General features: G+C 53.1%; 1 protein-coding gene across 1 annotated transcript in view; it reads right to left on the bottom strand.

The window, feature by feature from the left end:
- The window catches only part of CRISPLD2 (cysteine rich secretory protein LCCL domain containing 2), a 32,719-nt gene that overhangs the window by 13,106 nt on the left and 2,019 nt on the right, over positions 1–17,594 (bottom strand). The window contains exons 2-8 of the mRNA XM_077310025.1: positions 10,718–11,013; positions 4,983–5,101; positions 3,423–3,555; positions 2,815–2,930; positions 2,089–2,189; positions 1,515–1,658; positions 961–1,021 (exon numbers count right to left, since the gene is read on the bottom strand). Of these exons, the coding sequence (XP_077166140.1) occupies positions 961–1,021; positions 1,515–1,658; positions 2,089–2,189; positions 2,815–2,930; positions 3,423–3,555; positions 4,983–5,101; positions 10,718–10,966 (923 nt within the window). The 5' untranslated portion in view covers positions 10,967–11,013. The remainder of the gene's footprint in view (positions 1–960; positions 1,022–1,514; positions 1,659–2,088; positions 2,190–2,814; positions 2,931–3,422; positions 3,556–4,982; positions 5,102–10,717; positions 11,014–17,594) is intronic.

Below are 17,594 nucleotides of genomic sequence, written 5' to 3'. Positions count from 1 at the left end.
CTAGGGCAATCCATGAAATCCTGGGGAGGAGAATTTTCCGACTCCTGCTACGGACGGCGGCCCTTCTGTTCTCCTTCCACCGACTAGGTTTTCAAAAGGAAAGGGACGAGCACACGCACTGACGCAGAGGGGGAGGGAGGGAGGGAGCCGTGCCGCCGACCCCACATTCGCAAACACCCTGGCCAATGTTTGGCTTGGGCCGGAGTTGTTTCTTTTCCTTCCCACAAAGTGATAAACTGCACTGTGCTCCAACCCAAGCCCGTTTCGGCCAGGCCTGAAAGCAGTTTCCTAATGACGGTCCAGCGGAGACAAGCAAATACCGCAGGGGAGAAACGGCGCAAAAGCGGCACAGACAGCAGCCAAGCCGTGTCGAGCACGTAGAGAACTGGCCGTTCGCTCCCGGCACTTGTTCTGGGCACGCTGTCCGGAGAGGCGCTCTGCTCCGTTGCCAAATCGGGCCGCAGCGTTGGGAGGCCAAGCACCCTTAAAGGCTTACTGCATGGGGAAAAGGGATTCTAGCCCACCGTACTGAGCTCTGGAGTGGGAAAATGTCCTTCACCCCTTGTGCAACGGCTGAGGCCTGTTTGACCGGTAAAATTTAGACAGCTGGCCTCCAGGTGGGGCCTGGAGATTTCCCGGAATGACAATCACTGACATCTGAGATCAGTACCTGCTTTGGAAGGGGAGCTTTACGGCAGGGGTAGTCAACCTGTGGTCCTCCAGATACCCATGGACTACAATTCCCATGAGCCCCTGCCAGCTTTTGCTGGCAGGGGCTCATGGGAACTGTAGTCCACGAAGATCTGGAGGACCACAGGTTGACTACCCCTGCTTTACGGTATTATAGGTCCCTCCCCCAAACCACACCTTTTCTAGGCTCCACCCCCAAACCCCTGTGGAGCCCTCCGTTGGGAGCTGGTAACCCTGAGTGAAATACAGAGAGGCAGAAAGGCCAGGTACCTGTTGCAGGTGGATCCTTTGCACCTGTCCCTCATTTTGGTGTCACACTTGACGGCTTGTGCTGGAAAAAAGGAAGATGCGCGCCAAAGTGAGCCAATGAACGTAAGATGCCACATCAAATCATACACCCAGTGCTCCTCGCCCCGTGTGGTTTATTCTACCAGGAACCCTCCACAATCCCTGGGCAAAGGTCTTTCCTAGCCTAACTCTGATCTCTCCTCAGTCTTCTCTTGTGAGGGAAATGGTGCTCAGTGTGGCAAAAAACGTATCACAACAGGGAAGATGAGAAGGGTGGCCTAGGATCACTGTTAATGGAAAACACCTGGAACTGAATCCAGGAACTTCCATGTGCTGGACATAACAGCACATACTCCTGAGCCAAGGGGTATTTTTCCACAGCCCTCAGTGGTAGAAACCTGTGCCCTTTTCAAAATGTGAAAACTAAGAAGACCCCTCGAGTGATGCCAGAAGGTCTGTAGGCAGCTATTCAAGGGTTTCTTTGCAGATGACGGGCCAAACCCTCCCAAATCTCGGGGACAAAGAGGCTCTCTTACTCATGTACGTTGTGGCAGAGGATTTCCTCTCCTTGGTGGGTTTGGTCACCCTCTCTTGCACCCACACATGTTTGTCCTCCGTCACCTGGGGTGTCTCCACTTCGTTGGTCTCCTCCACCTCCGGCTTCGGGACATAACGGTCCTCTTTGCAAAAGAGAAGCAAGGTAATGTTTAAGGTTAAGGGCACAGAGAGCAGGTAACCCGGCCAGGGGTGGGTGGGTGTGTAACCCATGTCAACAAATTAAAGATGCGGTTCCATCACACAGCAATTCACGGCTAGCCGAAAGCTTGAGATGTAATGCAAAGGGGGTGGGGGTAGTAGGCCCTTCTCGGCTTGGGCTTGCCCAAGAGAACAAGAGCCAGGCAACGAAACACCACAGGGATTCAGTCAAAAGTCCTTCTAATCTGGGAGGAACCATGGCTCAGAGGCAGAATCCCGCTCTTTACTACTCAAAGGAGTCCCAAAGTGACTTCGAATCGCCTTCCCGTCCTCTCCCCACAGCAGGCACCCTATGAGGTCATGCCCCTGAGAGAGTTCAGAGAGCACTTTTCTGCAAGAACAGCCCTGAAATACCTCTGTGGCACAGGTTGTTCTGGCAGCTTCCCCCGTAGCTGGGTGGACACTCAGAGCAAGATCTGCCGTGTTTGTACGGTGCTTCTCCAATCCAGTTTCCCCTAAAAGATGGGTAAGGAAGATTCCTCATTCCCCCTGTTCAGCACACAAAAGATCACCTACGACAATTTCACTGTATCTCTCCAGACTGACTGTCTAAATCTCTCAGAGGCATCTGAGCACTGTGGAGCTACATTTTCATTGCATTGGGATAAATGACTGCCAACGTGGCAAAAAGTGACTCCTCCCACCAACACACAGCCCTGTGGAATTCACTTGGCAGACCAAAGAACCAAATTCGCTCTTTTGCATATCCAGCCAGCCTATCGACCGGGTTTTGCCCAGGATCTCTGTCATGCATGTTTGGCACAACTTTTACCCAAGATGCTCTGTGTTGCTGTTTCTCATAACCCCATTCAAGGCAGCTGGAGAAACCAGCGAGACCTGGGCCCATTCTGCACATTGGATAATGCACTTTCAATGCGTTTTAGAAGCGGATTATCCTATTCTGCACAGGAAAGTCCAGCTGCAAAAGCACATTGAAAGTGCATTATCTGAGGTGTGCAGAATGGGCCCTCGTAGGCCTTCTCCCCAATAAATCCTGGAAGTTCCACCACAAACTGCATTCATTTGCTTTAGAGAAGGCAGAGAAGGCAGATTCTGCCACTATGGCCTTGCCATCCTTACTTGGGAGAATAGTTGCAGACCAGGTAGACGGCGTTCTCCCAGGTCTCGCCCCACACGTTCATCCTCTTGCAGACGTTCACGGCGCAGCCCACCTTGTTGGTGGTGGCCCATACAATCTGCGCAAGAGACATGTGGGCATTAGGGGAGGGGTCACCAGCACGGTCCAAGTCCCCTTATACAGAGGCACGTCTACAAGGGAGAGAACAATTCCCTTTTTAAATAAAAATAGGACACATTATCAAATTGAGCCATGATTGTGGAAGGGAACCAGAGTGACAGATACCTGGGGGAAAAAAGGGGGCTGAAATTTTACTGCGACTGAAGCATTACTCTTAAAGAGTTCATTAACAACGAAACCACGGTCAGGATCCTTATCTATTTTCAGATTTCTGATGAAACTGGCTATTTCTTTCTCAGTTATTGGGGTGTTAAAGGCCTTTGCCTGAGACGCTGGAGAGAGACTGCCAGTCTGAGTCGGCAATACTGGCCTTAGTGCACCAAGGGACTGAATCAGTTGGAAGCAGCCTAATGCGCATGCATGCATCTACCAACCCTGCAAAGACTTGGCCAAGAGGTTACAGGTTCCAACCCAACTTGATGACCCTTACCTGAGTGTAATGAGTACACATAGGCCCTGAGCATCTTTCTGGGCACCACGGCTTACATTCATGAGCGTACGGGTATGTATAGTCCTTGACCTCATCGTACCAGGACTGGACGTGGAAAGCCGGGGAGCGGTACCTAGGAGAGCAAAGCACTCTTTGATTCTGCCACGGATGCCGCCTTCACAAGAGGCGTTTGCCTCGACAAAAGTCCTTTCCTCCACCGTTAAGTTCTCAGAGCTTCCGGATGGCAGAGACAGGATCTTTTCTGCGGTGGCCCCCTACTTCTGGAGTTTCCCACCCCACAGCGGACCTCCTGGGCACACCAAGTTTCAAAACAAAAAGTCTATTATTTTCCTACGTTGCTGCTGTTTTTTTGTTTTGTTTTCTTGCTTTGGATTCCACCGCCATTTACAGTTTTCATACATAGTTCATTGCTTTCCTCTCCGGTGAACAAAATAAAAATAAATTAAGCAGGCAATAAATATTGCAAAGTGAGCCTATAAGTCTGTCTGTCTGTCTGTCTGTCTGTCTGTCTGTCTGTATCTCTGTCTGTGTGTGTGTGTGTGTGTGTGAGTGAGTGTGTGTCATTAAGCAGCTGACTTATGACCACCCTGTAAGGATTTTGCAACAAGAGACATTCAGGGGTGGTTCGTCCTGGCCTGACTCCACATCACGGCCCTGGAATTCCTCAGGGGTCTTCCATCCAAAGAGTAACCAGGACAGACCCTGCTTAGCTCCTGAGAGAAGAGGAGATCAGGCAAGCCTCTCAGGGCACAAACATAACAGTGGCATTTCAATCCTATCCTTTGGGGCAAGGAGCTCCCACAACAGTGGGCAGAGAGGTCAAGCCCTGCCCCCGGCTAACAATCAGTGAAAGCAGAGTTCCGGTGGTGAGCCCACGTCAAAATCTGCGCATGCGGTGGCTGGTGCGGAACACAGAGGAGGCCTGCGCTGATAATCAACCCTGACGAATGGGAAGGAAATGCTCTGTGCATGTTGATGGCTCCTGCCTGCTGCTCTGTATATCCCTAGCCATGCTGATGCACGACCTTCTTGGCCAGTAGGATCGTAAGGAATTCACAGAATCAAACAGACAAGGTTCCGGGCTTAAGCTGAACTTTCTGCATCCGGGTAAACACAGATGTTTCGAACTTAAGTGCTCTCCCAATCTACGAAAGGCCAGAAGGTCCTTCAAGGGAAGTATCTGTGGTCGCTCTGGCTTTGAGCATACAAATTCCAAGCATGCTTGGTGAGAAAACGTTGAGAGTTCCCGGAGGGAGGGAGATAGAAGGATGTTTCTCGAGTGTGGAAGAGCCTGATCCCATCAGAATTGAGAAACTAAGTTGGGGCCAACCCCTTCTAGTATCTGGATGGGAGACCTCCAAGGATTTGGGTGGGAGTTCCTCTTGATTACCCCTCACATACGCCACACAGTGAATACATATATAGCAAACAAAGATCTTCCCCCTCCCCACGGACCGTTTCAAACCACCATGGTGGTCCTACCCCAGAAAGACATCCCTAGAAGATGTGGGAGAAACCAAGACACTTTCCAGCCCTTACCTGCCCCAGTGAACAGCCAGGTTTTGACCGATAGACATCAGGAGGGTGGCAGGACCGTGGTCCCACACGCACTGCTGGGCCCAGGATTCAGCAGATCTCTCCAGCTCATCATCCCATGTCTGCACCCAAGAGAGAGGACAAGAGTCAAGATCAGCAGATCACAGTCACCAAAACACAATCACACGAATGAAGCCACCGCCAGGGGGGTACCCACAGTGGCCGAGAAGGGAATCTTCCAGAGCAGGGGTAGTCAACCTGTGGTCCTCCAGATGTCCATGGACTACAATTCCCATGACCTCATGGCTCATGGGAATTGTAGTCCATGGACATATGGAGGACCACAGGTTGACTACCCCTGTTCCAGAGTATCTAAGCAGGGTGGGGGAAAGTTCTGCTCATAGGTCTTTTGAACTTCTGGGAAGGGGGCGTGGCTCAGCGGTAGAGCTTCTGCTCGGCATGTAGAGAGTCGCAAGTTCGATCCCCAGCATCTTCAGTTGAGAGTCAAGTCATGAGTGATGCCTCCGATCCAGAGACTCGCTGCCAGTCTGACTTCAACGGACCAAGGAACTGAATCAGTACTAGGCTGTTTTAGGTATGTGTTTGTGAAAAGAGCATAAAAGGAGCCCTGCTGGGTTGGACCGGTGGAACACCTGTTGGTCCAGCATCCTGTCTTTCACAGTGGCCAAGCAGTTTCTATGGAAATTCAAAGGCAGGGCATAGAGGCCGAAGCCTTCATAAGAACATCAGAAGAGACCTGCTGGGTCAGACCAGGGGTCCATCTAGTCCTGCCTCATTTCTCACAAAGAGGCCAACCTGTTTCTATGGAAATTCAACAACAGGGCAGAGAGGCTGAAGTCTTTGTAAGAACATCAGGAGAGCCCTGCTGGGTCAGACCAGGGGTCCATCTAGTCCAGCATCCTGTCTCACACAATGGCCAGCCAGTTCCCCTGGAGGTTCAGCAAGAGGACAGAGAAGCCAAGGCCGACCCCTGATGTTGCCTCCTGGCTTTGGGATTCAGAGGACCAGAGCCTCTGGACATGGAGGCTGCCTTTAGTCACCATGGCTGGTGGCCTCCGAAATTGGGTGCAGCCCGATTAAGAAGCTTCTGGATCTTCCTGGCGATGACAACATCAGACCCCCGTCCCCTGGTTCCCTTCCATTCCCCGCTCCCGGCGTGCTCTGCTGATGACTAAGCAAAGCTTTTAAGCCTCCGATTGCTTATTTTCCATTCCAGGTCCACAAGCGACACAGAAAATGGCTCAGCCTTGGCTGCCTTCCCTGCTCTCTACTACGGCTCGATCATGAAAACATACAATGGAAGTGCCTGTTATTAGGCTCGCAAAGTGGTTTGGGGCAATTTTATTTTTGGCCGGCCACGCCGTGGAGACTGTACATTGTTCACATCTGGCTGGCGGAGGGCGTCTGCCAAAACACACACGGCGGAATTCCTTCTCCTTTAACCCTGAAGAGCACCGCAAGCCGTCAGCTCCGCTCTCCCTGAGCACCTGGCACGACACAGAAACAATGTCTTGTTTTCCTGGGTTACGCCCCTTGGGAAAGAATGGGCACTGCACAAGACCGCAGCAGGATCTGCCCTGCATGGCATTTTTCATGGCAGAAGGGTCACACATGGGTGGAGCAACAACCACTGCCAGCTTCTGTGTAGGGTGAAGGGCCTACAGCCATTTCTGTAAAGTTTGAACCTGACCAGGATGGCCTAAACAAGCACGATCCCAGAAGATCTCGGAAGCCAAGCAGGGCCCTCGGAAGGGCGACCCCCAAGGAACACCAGGACCATGACAAGGGGGCAGGCAAACCACCCCAAATGTCTGTTGCCCAGCTTCCAGGCAGTCTAAGGATCTGTTGGCTACAAAACATACGTGTCCTATCTGAGATGTCATTTTTCCTGACATCTAGCCGGTACCATTCTGCACACGGTTTAAACTCATTACTGCAGGTCTTTTCCTCTGCTGATAACAGGAACTGCTCCCTGCCCTCCTCCAAGGGACAACCTTCCCGAGACTTCAAGAGAGCAAACACGCCCCCTTCTCAAGCTCCTCTTCTCCAGGCTGAACATTCCCAAGTCCCTCCACCTGCCCTGCGTGAGAACTGTTCTTCGTTGCCTGGAGAGCTTCAGATGCCGCCTGGAGGTTAGCGAAGCAACCCTTTCCGGAACTGGGGAAGAGCACGGTTTGAGTCTTTGCTTTGACAGTATGAATCTTTAACAAGGAATTCAAGAAGCCCATGAATTTGTCATCGGATTAGCTGCATCGTATCTATTCCATCTGTTGCATTGAAAGCAAAACCAATCCCGGCCTTCGTGTACGTCACACACTGGCTTCCCTGCCCAATCTGCACCAGTTCAGGTCATTTGAGTCCATCTGCAGTTGGGTAGTGTGGCTTTTCATAGCCCCAGCGTGGTAGGAACCGGGGGGGGGGGAGGGGGGGATCAGGCCCAGCGCCAAGTACACGTTGAAGCTAATTGATTCCCATTAGCACCCGCTCTAATTGGAACATTTCGCTGCGGGGGATGCCAAAAATCACAATGCATAGAAACCATCTGCTCATTCCTAAGATCAGCTCCTGGTCTTACAAAGCACGAGAGATTCCCCGCAGATGATGCACACGTCCCGAAGCAAGCCCAAAGGGCTCCAAAAATCTGTATTCTGAAGGTGTCTGCTGTGACTTCCAAGTCCTATTAGGTAAAAGGGACTCATTGGAAGGTGGATTCTGGGCCCCTCCCGGGAGAACGATTGAACATCGTCTTTTTCTCTACCGTCTGTGAGGTTCTTTCATACGGCCCACGTCGCCCAGAAGAAGAAGGGAAAAAAATCTACGAGAAAAGCACACTGAACAAATCCAAACACGAAAAAGTAACCATGTTGGACAAGTAAATAGATCTTGGCCAGAGAGCCTGCTGCTGCAGCCGGGAGCGCCAGGGAGCCGGGAAGCCAAGGAAAATACATCTGGCTCCCGGGCTCAGCCCTGTGTTTATTTTCTGAGAAGCAGCAGGGGTAGCGCTGCCCGCACAGGTCTGGAAGAGCAACAGAAGCCCAAACAGATCTGCAGCTGGAGCCGACAGAGAGGCCTGCCGTCGGTTCCGTTCACCTGCCACTGAATCTCACGCCCGTGGAGTTTGTGGCCCAATGCAGGACCGGAGTCAAGGAAGGGAAGCAGCAAGTTCATCGCAGGGCTATGCTGAAAGATTGCTTGCCAATATTTCTGGCACTGAAGTCCTGCTGGAGGTGAATGGGCATCCAGGGGGAGGGGGGCTGCCTGACCCAGCAGGGCTCTTCTTATGTTGTCTTGAAGGCCTCGGCCTCTCTGCCCTGTTGTTGGCTGTCCAGAAGAACTAGTTGGCCACTGTGAGAGACGGGAGGCTGGACTGGATGGACCCTCCTTGGCCTGACCCAGCAGGGCTCTTCTGATGTTCTTAGAAAGCCTACGTAGGTCCATTTTTAAAGGTCCTTATCCTGATATCAGCAACCAAAGTTGCCCAGGAGATCCCAGACATCTCTTTCTTGTCTTGCCGTCCAAGATATTTCAGGTGGTGTTGCTCAGAATGAAGGTGGCCATACGCGGGAGATGCCCCAACCCTCCCTAAACAACGGCCCTCCCCACTGTACAGCCTTTTAAGCCAGTTTACTGAATCGATGTCAATTCAGTTCATTTGTCTCTGGAAAACTGGCCCTCGAAGAAAGGCATTTCCCATGGAAATGTAGAGGTTATCTGCATCAATATGTAGACTTTTTAAGGAACAGTAAATGCAAACTTCTTAGAAAGGAATTATATATTCTTCTTTCCATGACAAAAGCCACAATGACTGATGGTAAAAGAGCTGGAAGTTTGGGGGATAAATATTTTCCATCTTTTTGGTGCTATTTTTAAGAACTCTGGGTTGGGTTGGTTTTTGTTATTTTGCCAAGCAGGCAATTGCAAGGCAGCTACTCCCCCCCACACACCCCTCCCGTCTCCATCTACGTGGAATAGCGATTGGGAGGGAGGGAGGGAGGGAGGGAAAAACCATCAGCCCATGACTCATACAAGCCAGAGAGACGTAGTGCTGGACTAGAATGTGGCAGACCCGGGTTCGAGTCACCCTACCTCCATCAGTTGACAACTACAGAGTAGGAAATTCCTAGAGATATGGGAATGGTAACCGGGATGAGTGGAATTTAGGGAAGAGAAGGAGATCGGTGGGGCTACGATGCCACAGGGATGACCAAACTGTGGCTCTCCAGATGTCCATGGACTACAATTCCCATGAGCCCCTGCCAAGCAGAAACTTTCCCTAAAATGGATAAACTGCCATCCTTTGGTCATCTCACAAAAAGACAAGAGTCACCGGAGAAGACAACAATGCTAGGAAAAGTTGGAGGCAGCAGGAAAAGGGAAACATCCAACACAAAATGGTTTGACTCTTCCAAGGAAGCCTCAGTTCTCCCTTTGGTCCTGGCTATTAACAGACATTAATCCACAGGGTCACTAAATGCTCTACACACTCACAACTAGGGATGCCAGCCTCCAGGTGGGACCTGGAGAGCCTCTGGAATTGCAGCTCATCTTCAGATGAAAGAGATTGGCTCCCCTGGAGGAAATGGCCCCTTTGGAGGGAAGACCCCATAGTGTTATACTCCACTGAGGTCCCTCCCGGCCCCACATTCCGCCCACTCCCAGCTCCACCCCCAAAGCCTCCAGAGCTGGCAACCCTACTCACAACACGAGCAGCCGTCTTCTCTTTTTAGAGCTCTCTGGCCCCCAACTAAGAAGCAGAGAAGGAATGTGGGGGAGAAGGGTGAGAACTGCCATGGCTCATTCCAGAGTAGAAGACATGCAGAGTCAAGCGCAGCCCCAGATAACCCCGCGCTGGATCCCATTTCTCCATCACACCAGCGAGCGAGGAAAAGCCAAGGAGCGTCTTCAGGACGAGGCTCAGCGAAGGGCTGGGCTGACCTGACCTACTAACGGTTCCGTTCCAACTGCAATGACTCAAGAAGTGGGAATCGGAGCTGGACTGGGACTTCAGGGAAACCACAGGAGGGAAGCCTCCTCCCCCCCCAGCATTTCTTTCCGGAGGGCAGCCTGAAGGAGAGGGGAGTGAGGTTAGCCTCAGAGCCACGGCCAGGGCTGGAATGGCACGTTAGGGTAAACACGGAGGAGCTGCCAGGAGTCACACCCTGGCTTTCTTGTGGTCTCTGCCCTGTTGTTGGACCTCCAGAGGAACTGGTTGGCCACTGTATGAGACAGGAGGCTGGACTAGATGAACCTTCACTGATCAGAGCCAGCAGGGTTCATCTGATGTCCTTACAGGGGAAGGCCTTTGTGCCCCGTTGCTAGCCATCCAGAGGAGCTGGTTGGCCACTGAGATGGACCCTCCCTGGTTTGATCCAGCAGGGCCCTTCTTAGGTTCTTTTGAAGGCCTCGGCCTCCCTGCCTTGTTGCTGGCCCTCCAGAGGGACTGGTTGGCCACTGTATGAGACAGGAGGCTGGACTCGATGGACCCTCACATGGACCTTTACATTCTTACGAGGGGAAGGCATCAGCTTCTCTGTCCTGTTGTTGGCTGTCCAGAGGAACTGGTTGGCCACTGAGTGGTAAATGGACTGCCAGTCTGGACCAGCAGGGCTCTTTTGATGTTCTCAAGAAGTGCAGCACGGCTCAAAGCTTAAGGGACGTGAGAGTAGCCAAAGCAGTCGTGCAGCATGCCGGGACTTCTCCCAGCGATCCCCACTCACCATGTACTCCATGTTGGAAGCCGAAGGGTAGACCTGGCCTCGCAACTTGTTGTGCAGCATCAGAATCTCGTCTTTGTCCGATCTGGAAATGGCCCGCTTGGTCCTCGAGTGGGGCTGTTGACCCTGGTATCGGCTCAGGATGCTTTCCAGGTGGGTGGCATTGGGCAAGAACAGGCCGTGGAGTCCATGGACTAAGAAGAGCAGCGCAAAGAGGGAGAGGGTCCAGGAGAGGGACGGACTTCCGGCCATTCTTTGCTCGAGGAGAAAACGCTCCCTTCCAACAAGCTTCTTACGATCTAGAAAACAGGGAGAAGAACAGGGGGAATTAGGGGTGCCAGCTTTGGGTTGAGAAAGACCTGGATATTTGGGGGGTGGGGCCTGAGGAGGGGCGGAATTTCAGGAGGGCAGTGCCCCATAAAATCCACTCTCCAAAACAGCTGTTTTCTCCAGGGGAACTGGTCTCTGTAGTCCTACAGATGTTTCGGGAGAGAGGGAGGGAGGATGGCGACAAGGAAGGGGTGTGCACAAATGAATCAAAATGGCAGCCGGGGGGAGGTGGAATTACCCGAATTTCTCCACTGGCCAGCCCCGAATTAGAATCTGCTTTAAACAATAACATTGTTATAACTGGGGAATCATTAGCTGCGGGATAAGTGAGCGCGTAAATCAGGTCTGCAGCTGGAAAGGCAAAATTAGGTGCAGAAAGGAATGCAAAGTCCAGCATTTTAAAAAGTCAAAAGTGAGAGGTATTTCTAGTGCGGAAAAGGACTTCAAGAGGATACAGGTCTGGAAAGGAGCTGTAATTTAGGGCAGGGGTAGTCAACCTGTGGGCCTCCAGATGTTCATGGACTACAATTCCCATGACCCCCTGCCAACCCCTGATTTAGGGGACCTTCAGAAGAAGAAGAGCTGGGTTTTGTACCCTGCTTTATCCTACCTGAATGAGTCTCAAAGCGGCTTCCAACTGCCTTCCCTTCCTCTCCCCACAAGAGACACTCGGTGAGGCTGAGAGATCTCTGAGAGAACTGTGACCACACTTCACCTGCCATATATGATACATAATAACTTTGAGACTCCTTTTTTGCTTAAGAGTGGAGAGCCAAGTTGGATTCCTCACTCCTCCGCCTCCTCCCCAAGCAGCCAACCAGGTGACCTCGGGCCAGTGCCAGTTCTCTCAGAGCTCTCTCAGCCCCACCTGCCTCACGGGATGTCTGTTGTGGGGAGAGGAGGACAATTGTAAGATGCTTTGAGTCTCCTTCGAGTAGTAAAATGTGGGGTACGAAACCCACAGCTCTTCTTCTGCCTTGCCAAAGCAAGTGTTCTGCCGCTGAACCTTCGATTGCACAGAGTAATAGAAACAGAACTGGTGTTAAAATAAATGCATCAAAGTGGGAATTTTCCGAGGTTTTGCAGAAGCTCAAGACCGGTATGCAAGGGGAGAGACGGCCGTGGCTCAGTGGAAAAGCCTCTGCCTGGCACGCAGAAGGTCCCAGGTTCGATCCCCTGCATCTCCCATTAAAAGGACCAGGCAGGAGGGGATGGGAAGGAGCTCTGCCTGAGATCCCAGAGAACGGCTGCAAGGGCTGAGTGGACAGTACTGACCCTGATGGGCCGAGTCGAAGGCAGCTTCGTAGAGCCATGTGCATACCCTGTGCTAGGCACCTGAAATGACCCTGAACTCAGCTACGGGTGTTCAGGCAAGGCAGCTGGGGGCCTTTCTTAATCAGCCAGGTTGGCAGATGATGCCCAAGCGGTAGGACCAGAGAGGTCAGACATGAGCTATGAGCCATTTCTGCCTGGCCGGACGCAGAGGCAGTTCTTCCTGCCAGCTCCCTGCCTCTTGAGTGGCTCCTACGAAGAGATGCCAAAACCCTCAGAGCAGTGGAAAGACCCATTCGCTGAAGACGATTTGGGATTCTAGTCTGCTTGACTGCAAGACCGCCACTTGGACAGGGGGGTGAGCAGCTGACCAAACACAGAAGCACACTGAGCTCACCCCCCACCCCCTGGAGAAAAGGGCTGCGTTGGAAGCTGGAGTCTATGGCCTCCAGCCCTCCCCAGGCCCTGCCCCCAAACCTCCGGGAATTTTGCAACCCCACGACATCAAGGTGCCTCTGATGGAGCCAGAGTCTTGGACAGAGCAGAGCTCCTTCTCCTCTCCCCAATCTGCAGCTGAGTGGGTTGAAAATTTAGAGATTAGTAGGTAGGGGCCTGGCCAGTCAGTCTGCAGAACCACTGTGCCTCCTTGTGTGCCTCCTGTCTGTAACTCTGCCATGGGATAAATATCAGAGAACAGATCCTCAGTCCACTGAGGTCCGTGTCGTTTGCTCAGACTGCTAGCCGTGCCCCCGAATCTTTTCCATCACCTCCTACCAGGTCGTTTTTAGCTGAAGACGCCGGGGATTGAACTTGATCCCAACTGGCAGATACTGCGCGTGGATCAGCAGGCTTATTCTGAATCGGCCTGGAGCCCCATCTTGGTTTAACTCCCCCAGCCCAGCCCCAGCTAGGCACCGTGCCAGGCAGGCTGGCTCCCCCCCGCCCCCCGCTTCCCAGCCAGTTATGTTATTTTTTGGGCATCCCGACACACTGAAGACACAGGCAAGGGAGGGAGTGCTGCTTCTGATGGGCGAGACCCCTCGGCCAAAAACTCAGCAGGAAAAAAATGGCCACTGTGCTACTTGTACCAAGGAAAGCCTTGCCCCCATTCACCTTCGGTGCCACCAAAGACCACCGAAAGTTCCGCCCGAGGACTCCCCCCCCCCTCTTTGCCCTTCCGCTTCCTAAACGCACAATTTCCGCTTCCTCGAGCCCAGCCTGGCCTTAACCTTGCTCTCTTTGCCGCATTGTTCGCTTCCCTGGAGCCTCCCTGCGGGCACGAGGGCGGCTGGGGCTAACCCCAAGCGGTTGCTTTTGTAGACAGCCTGACCCACTTCAGGAGACAATCCCAACTTTCAGGAGGCTCCTCCGAGGGGTTATAAATAGACGCTCTGCCCAGAGCACCGACAATGCGGCCTTTGAGCAAGAGCCCCTTCCCAGGGCTGCCTGCTTTGGAGGCACGGCGCTGCTCCGAAGCAGACAGTGACGCTGGGCATCCAACCAGAGGGACCGTTTCCTCCGGCGGGAGATGGGCCTGGGAAACAGTGAAGCTACAGAGGGAGCAGGAGGGCCGGCCTGATGTAATGTTTGCCGGGGGAGAGGGAGAGAGAGAGAGGACCATAAGGACCGGAGCAGGGACGGAGGCTTCCCGGCTGATCCTCGCCCCCCCCTGCCAGAAGCACTTCCATCAATTCGCCCCCCGGCCCGCCAGGGAACAGACGGAGCGCTGTGTCCAACTTTTTCAGTCCGCTGAGCCATCTGTCCCGTCTGCAGAGTGACCTGAAAGCAGGTCTTTATTTGAAGGTTCTGGAGGAGGATCTGTAGCACAGCAGCGACTAAGAGAACGGGAAGTCCCGGGTTCGAATCTCCCCTGGAATCGGGAAAAGCCAGGACCCTGGGAGTCCATTTCGGCTCTTTAGTGTGACCTCAGCACAACAGTGCAAGAACCGAAACCGCATCGAACCAAAGAAACCCACAACCAACCCCAACACAAGAGATCTTCCTGCCCTCTCGCTGTTGGCCAATCTCGCTTTAAACTGACTGGATCCGGGAGATGGGATCCTGCCACGGATTGCTCAACTGCACCGTGGACCTCAAGCTTGGGGCTCAGCAGGCCCACAGACACAACACCCGGCTCCTCCCATCCTGAGCCTCGGACAGCCGCTTAAGCCGGTAGCACACCAGGAGATACGCAACATCCCTGGCTCTTCTGATCCAACAAGCAAAGGAAGCAGGGCTGGAAACCCCTCAGGCCAAAGCTGCTGAGAGCCACCCACGCGGAGTGGCAGCCCCCACGTGGCAAGAGTTAAAGCGTCTCCAGAAACTTGTCCTCAGCCGCTGCTTGAAAGAACCTCGGCAAGACTATCGTCTTTCCGCTTGCAACCGCTGGGCCCTGTGCGCTCTTCCTGGGGGTGCCGTTGACAAGATGCATGAGGTGTCTTTGGAAAGGGACCGGGAAATTGGGGGGAGAACCGCTGTCAACATCGGGGCTGGCGAAAACATTCCCCGGGCTTTTTCCTTCTTCCTCCAGGATTCTGTCACCGAGAGTGGCCAAAAGGCAGGTGTTTTGACTGCTGCATGATTTCAATGACAGGCGGGGATTACTGCCGGCATGCGCTCCGTGTCGGGCCAATTTTACATTCTTGGGCCTCCCCCAGAATCCAAAGAACCAAAGGATCGGTGAGGAACTTCAGAACAGCTGCATCGGCTCAGACCAGTGGTCTGTTTAGCAAAACCAGGCCAATAAGTTGGGTATGGAGGTTGGGGAACATCTGGAGATCTCCCGGGATTACGACTCCTCTTCATACTACAGAGACGTTAAAGCCCGGTGGACTCTAACCTGGGGGACTGAGTTTGATTTGCCACTCCTCCCCATACCGCCAGCTGGATGACCTTGGGCCAGTCACAGTTCTCTAAGAGCTGTTTTCACAGAGCAGTTCTCTCAGAGCTCTCTCAGCCCCACCGACCACACAGGGTGTCCTGGGGAGAGGAAAGGAAAAGTAGGACGCTTTTGGCCTCCTTTGGGGAGTGAGAACTATATAAAGCTCTTCTTCCTCTTCTGGTGCTACCTGGAGGGTGGCGACTCTAAGCTTTCCTGACTTCCTTGGGCAGGCCATTCCACAAGGTGAGGACCATCGCTGAGAAGGCACCTGTACAGGCAGTTGTTCATTTTACCCATCTGCAGGCTGGTCCCCCGCATGCACATGGATGCCTTCAGACAGAGTGCATGCACACCTCTTACAAAGCTCATCAGGAGAGGATGGCATGTCTCAGACCACAGTTCCAAGCTGGGCAGAGCCCGGCTGGGATTGCATGTTGCCACCCGCAGCCTGAAGGGAGAAACTGGCGTTCAGTCCTAGGTCCTTATGCTGAGGCCAGCTCTCCGAGAACCATAAGTCATAATAAAACCTTTTTGTGTACAAATGGGCTCGCCTCTGCGTCGCTCCTTTCCTGACCCTAACGGAACGCTCTGCACTTTATGCCCCTTAAATTAAACCAGCTGTCTGCGTTGTTGTTTTTTCTCCTGCTGGGGGCTTGGCTATGGGGCCTCTGCCTTGTGATAAAGAGCCAGACGCCGGCTATTCTGACCCGGAGGATTTTCAAGAATCTCTCTGCGGGGAAGAAGCAACGTCCAGTCGCTGCACATAACTCAGCCACGGCATGATTCCCTAAGAGGCTTGGATCTAACTCCGGAATTAGAGGCAGCAAACAGGAGAGAAGAATATGCCCATTAAAAAAAACAAAACCTTGATTGGGCTTCATAATCTTTGCTGTTAACGCTAGGGTTGCCAGCTCTGGGCTGGGAAATACCTGGAGGCTTTGGGGGTGGAGCCAGGAGTGGGTGGGATTTGGGGCAGGGAGGGGCCTCAGTGGAGCTATGGGGTCCCCCCCCCCCAAAGCAGCCATTTTCTCTAGGGGAGCTGATCCCTTTGGTCTGGAGATGAGCTATGAGTCCAGGGGATCCCCAGGTCCCTCCTGGAGGCTGGCATTCCTAGTTAACATAAATCAGTATACTTATTCAGCTTTGTTTTCCCCATTGTTTCCAGGGAAAATAGAGCTAGCTATATCTTCCCCCTCTCGTTCAACTGGAATAAAACCCTCTTCCCTTCTAAATCCCAGTGTGTGTGTGTGTGTGTGTGTATGTGTTTCAGCCTACCTCATAAGGTTGTTATGAGGGGGGAAATGGAGGGAGAAATAATCAGAAGATTTGAGACAGAGACAGTACATAGAGGCCACTTGCAGGTGGCAGACAGGTACGGTGTAGGGCTTAGAGAGCTGTACTTGGATCCCGAGTTCAAATCCCCACTCTGACTCAAAGTTCATTGGGTGATCTCGGGCCACACATGCACAATTGGTGAGCCTTCCTCACAGGGCTGTTGTGAGGGTCAAATGCAGGCAGCAGAACCATGGTTTTCACTCTGAACTACTTGACAAAAACTTGGGACTAAGAATAATGGCCCAGACAGAGGAGTCATACAGCGGCAGCGACCCCAAATCTTAGGCAGGCCTCTTCCTGCTGCCTTATGTCAGGTGCTCAATACCAGGCCAAGCCCTGGCAAGGAAGGGGACAAATTCCCACCACTGTTTTGGGTTGCCAACTCAGGGGTGGCAAATTCCTGGAGACTTAGGGGAGGAGTGCCCAGAAAAGGGATGGACCTCTACAAGGCACAGTGCCAGAGGCTCCAGCAGCCGTGTTTCTCCAGGGGAGTTGATCTCTGCTGTCTGGAGATCAGTGATAAAGATCTCCAGGCCTCACCTGGAGACTGGCAACCCTCTGGCTGGGATGCAGAGGCCCGCCTCCTCCTGATTCTAAATCCGGCACTTTAGATGCTCCCACTGTGGCCTCCAATCCTGCAGTCTCTCTGGTGCATCTTCAGTCAAAGAAGCGCTTGTCTCCCAGAGTGTCCCTCTCCCACGCTGTTCCCTCCGCTCCAGTTTCTTGCTGCTTTCCCCGTTTCGAGGGGCCGGCCCTTGCCAGCGCTTCGACCAGCCTACCTGGCCTTCTCTCCCACTTCCGCCCATCCCAGCTACCCAAACGCCTGCAAAAGGGACTTGGAAAACGCCAAGCCGGTGTTGGACCGGCTGGTAAGCACCTTCCGCCTCTCCCGAAAGCCCCTGCTGGCCTCTCATCAGCCGAATAGGCTTGGCTTTTGTTTGGAGCAAGGGGGCTGGGGGGGGGAGGACACTCCACAGCAGTGACCTCCTTTCCAATCCACCCGGCTCTTCCTTCGAATGCCGCCTCAACACCTGGGGTGGATCAGAGAGCCGTTAGTTGACG

The sequence above is a fragment of the Paroedura picta genome, chromosome 14 (assembly GCF_049243985.1).
Source record: "Paroedura picta isolate Pp20150507F chromosome 14, Ppicta_v3.0, whole genome shotgun sequence".
NCBI lineage: Eukaryota > Metazoa > Chordata > Lepidosauria > Squamata > Gekkonidae > Paroedura > Paroedura picta.
The sequence above is the reverse complement of the archived record's forward strand: the minus strand, read 5'-3'. Positions and strand labels throughout refer to the sequence as shown.